This window comes from Macrobrachium nipponense, chromosome 36, assembly GCF_015104395.2.
Source record: "Macrobrachium nipponense isolate FS-2020 chromosome 36, ASM1510439v2, whole genome shotgun sequence".
NCBI lineage: Eukaryota > Metazoa > Arthropoda > Malacostraca > Decapoda > Palaemonidae > Macrobrachium > Macrobrachium nipponense.
Window position 1 is genome coordinate 39,357,158 of NC_087220.1, and position 3,835 is coordinate 39,360,992.

Sequence of the window (3,835 nt, forward strand, 5' to 3'; positions counted from 1 at the left end):
CTGCTCCCGAAAGACTTCCAGTTACTTAGTCCCTAAACAAGGTACTTAGACTTTTATGTACCCCTCAATTCAACGGAGTTAACACAGCCGCAATTCACATGCTTCAAAAAGCAGTCTTCCTGGTAGCATTAGCATCAGGAGCCCGTATTAGTGAATTGGGCTCTCTTAGATGGGGACGATTTATGACAAACTGCTAATAATCAATTATTTTTGTCCCCTGGTCCATCATTCCTGGCCAAGATTTAGAATCCTTTAAGAAGGAAATCTATTCTTATAAGAAAACTCAATTTAGCAGACAGAACATTATGCCCAGTTCAAACACTTAAGCTTTATCTAGAGGTCATGGCAAACATCCCAGAAGGTCCGATTTTCCCATGAACAAACCACTGTCTCTGCAAGGGCTAAGACTAATTTTAGTGTTCCTCATCAAAAAGGCTAACCCACATTCCTTCCCTAGGTCACATGATATTAGGAAAGTATGTATACATCGTTGGCCTTCTTCAGAAATATATCTTTTGGAGAGGTCTCCTAATGTACTAGGTGGTCATAAGTCAGTATTCTTAAAACACTACTGACATGAGCTGGAACAAATTCGACTGTACTGTGTATCAGTAAGTGGTATGGTTAATCCTGACCCCATAGGCACTACAGCAGAAAACCAAGGGTCTGCCTAACGGGTGGGTATGCTTACTATCACTCAGGAAGGTGCATCAATACCGCAACCATACCCAGCCTGCTTAGGTTAACTCACTATAGAACTTTACACTAAAAACATATCTTCTTGCTTAGTTTCTTGTTCTTTTTACCGAAACTAGTAACTTGACCTTGGACCAGAGATGTTTAACTTTAATTGTAAGATGGTTGGAATGGAAATTTTGGGAGGTTAAGTTTTTTGTCACTTTTCAATTTCTTTGTAATGCTCCTTCAAGGACGAAACAGTGACTACGCTATCAAAAAACAGGGGTTAACATTGGAAAAACCTATTTTTGGTTGTTGCTGTTGAGACCTCAAAACCCTCCCATTTCCCTGATGAAAAGCCATGGGATTTGGGTAAAGGTTTATCCTGCCTTGACCAACAGAGTAATGGTTCTAGGTCTTTTAACCAGCCCGTTCATAATACCAGATGGCCGATGTGCATACGCAATAGTCACTTCTGCAGTTTTGACATAGGAAACTGGGTACAGCTTCGCTGAAGACAAGATAAAAGGCCTTCTTCTCTTTGAGTCCAATATACTGTATTACGTGTCATAGCGTTTATCATTATGGCATAATACCTGGCTACAAGACCAGACTAAAAGATATTTCATTGATATTAGTCTAGTCACCATGGGGCGATGGCACACACCATGGAGGGGAACTCCTTTGAGGACTAAACAGCGACTACCAAAAATAGATTTTTCCTACGTCAAAACCTGTTATTTATGCCAGGAATACTTTCAGTGGAGGATGACTTAGTCTCATTATTGTGAATTCACAGAGATTCTGTTTAAAAGTGATTAAATGATAAAACCATGAAATTATTGAAGCTCTTAGGATTAAGTAAAAATAATACTACAGTATTAATTGTATTATATATTTTAATTCATGCAATCGTAATGTGGGTGCTCCTGATTGTACAATTTGTTTTCCAAAGTCAAATACTATATATGTATCACAAGTCCCTTTGTTATAGACAGAGACCTACTGAAAAATATATGGAAATAAAGATCTTTATAGACCTTATTCTTTATCAACGCTTTCAGAATATTTAAAGTATTTTAATTGAAAAATTCTTATTGGCAATGCAATGTCTTGCTGAACTATTGCCTTTTGTACAATTTGCATATTACTGAATACACACAAATCTGAGCAAAGAATCAACGGGTTGCAATGAAATTATTTCCAATTTGTTGTTGGGGATTTTGAGAGTTAAAGATTGGATTCCACTGTGAAGATGTAACTTCATTTTGAACAGAGGAATTTTTGCATTTAAGCTAACTTATAAATTTTTTACCAGAAATTGGCATGGAAATTCAATGTGGTAAAAGAATAGAATGCAGTAGTATTTCATTTTTATCATGTCGAAAACTACAATTTTTTCTTCTCAGATTTGGGTGATTCTTAACTGGAAAATCATTGATCTAAAAGACAACTTAGTTGGTAGGTATGTTTTTCAGTAAGGGACAACATGTGAACTGTTGGGTCTTGTGCAGGGATATATATATATTTAATTGTCATTTTTCACAGACGAAATGTATGGTATACAACAATACTCATTATTATCACAGATTCCAAAGGTAAATCCTTGGCATGCTATTCCACTCTGAACTGAAAAACAGTAACCTCCAAGTTGCAAACAATCTGCTGAAGAAGTTGGAACTTGTTGCGCACAGCAAGTACAGGTAGGTCTTTCACAAAGATCTGGGAAGCTCTGGAAGTGAGGAGGACATTGTGTTGTGCATATCCCTTTCATCAAAGTCATGTTGCTGCTGTGTATGTAAGTACACGACTGGGTTTGAGGACATTGAAGATCTGTTGGGAGGAGTATACAAGCTGTTAGTTTGGGCTTCTCTTGACTGCTATGTGCAGTTTTATGCCATATACAGGCAGTTCTCGGTTATTGGCAATTCAGTTTTATGGCTCTTGTTTAGTGCTGATTTCCGTTTATGTGCTCCAATAATAGAGTATTGATGCTAGAACATACCAAACAGGTGCCAATGACCAATTATCGGTATCAAAATCCAGTTATCGGTGCCAATAAGCGCTGAAAATCACAAATTTTCGGTTATCGGCGATTTTCGTTTATTATCAAGCTCTCAGAATGGAAATACCGCCAATAACCGGTTATATTGTACGTATTCTCAGATTATTGTATTATAAAATACTAACATAGCGTTCAGTGTTTTGATTTGGAAATCAGCTGATGGCGAATACGATTTTTATTTCGCCATATTTAACTCAATTCTTAGCAAATTTTCTTGCTTCTAGTAAGCATAACCGAATATCTAGATACATACAGGCAGTCCCCCGGTTATCAGCGATCCAGTTTTATAGGGCTCGTCAAGTGCCATAAAATCTGCGATTTATGGCGCCATAAGATACCTAACAGAGGTGCCATAAGCGTCATATGTTGTAGAGTTTCGGTTAATGGCGGTTTTCGCGTATCAGCACCCCCTCAGGAATGGAACCCAGCCGATAACCGGAGACTGCCTGTACTTTACTTATATGAAACAAGGTAATTTTTCATTATACAACGTGTTTACAAATCGAAATATGACATGAATCTTGTTGTAAACTAAATAATTTTTCATTAACAGTTTGTGTTGGGGGCATGTTTATTGTGAACAAAAATTACTATGTGATTCCGTTCGCTATTTTCACTTGATTTGATTGCAATATGAGCTTTGCATTATTTATCTTTTATTGGCGTGAAAACACCAGTAAAATGTGTTCTTTCATGCCCAGTAGTTTTGATTAAAATGATTTTCTCTCAATTTTATCTACAATTGTGTTTGTTAACATAAGTTGATAGGAGTTTTATCCTTTTTGCCGATACACAATAATAGTCATTAGCAGCTTGAACAGTTTTCTCAGCTTCAGCTACAACTTGCAGTTTAAATCTAACAGTATATTTCCTTGCTGATCTTTTGTCTATAGCAAATAAAGTTATTACATAAAAATATATCAGTCCTTTTCTGCATAACATCATTTGTAACATTACCATGGTAATTATTTATTATCGTACAGTGGTTGAAACAAGCCAAATGGATGTTGTTGTTATTCGATTTGGTTGTACTTAGCAAAAAAGTTGTTTCTCGTTCTTTAAAACAATACTTCTATCATTCTACTGTTTTGT

The 3,835-nt window shown here is 36.4% G+C and overlaps 1 protein-coding gene across 1 annotated transcript in view; it reads right to left on the minus strand.

The window, feature by feature from the left end:
* Positions 1 to 1,541: 1,541 nt before the first annotated feature.
* Positions 1,542 to 3,835, minus strand: part of LOC135203413 (neurogenic locus Notch protein-like) — an 81,937-nt gene continuing 79,643 nt past the window's right edge. Inside the window, exon 19 of the mRNA XM_064233141.1 lies at positions 1,542 to 2,511. Coding sequence (XP_064089211.1) covers positions 2,207 to 2,511 — 305 coding nt within the window. The 3' untranslated portion in view covers positions 1,542 to 2,206. The remainder of the gene's footprint in view (positions 2,512 to 3,835) is intronic.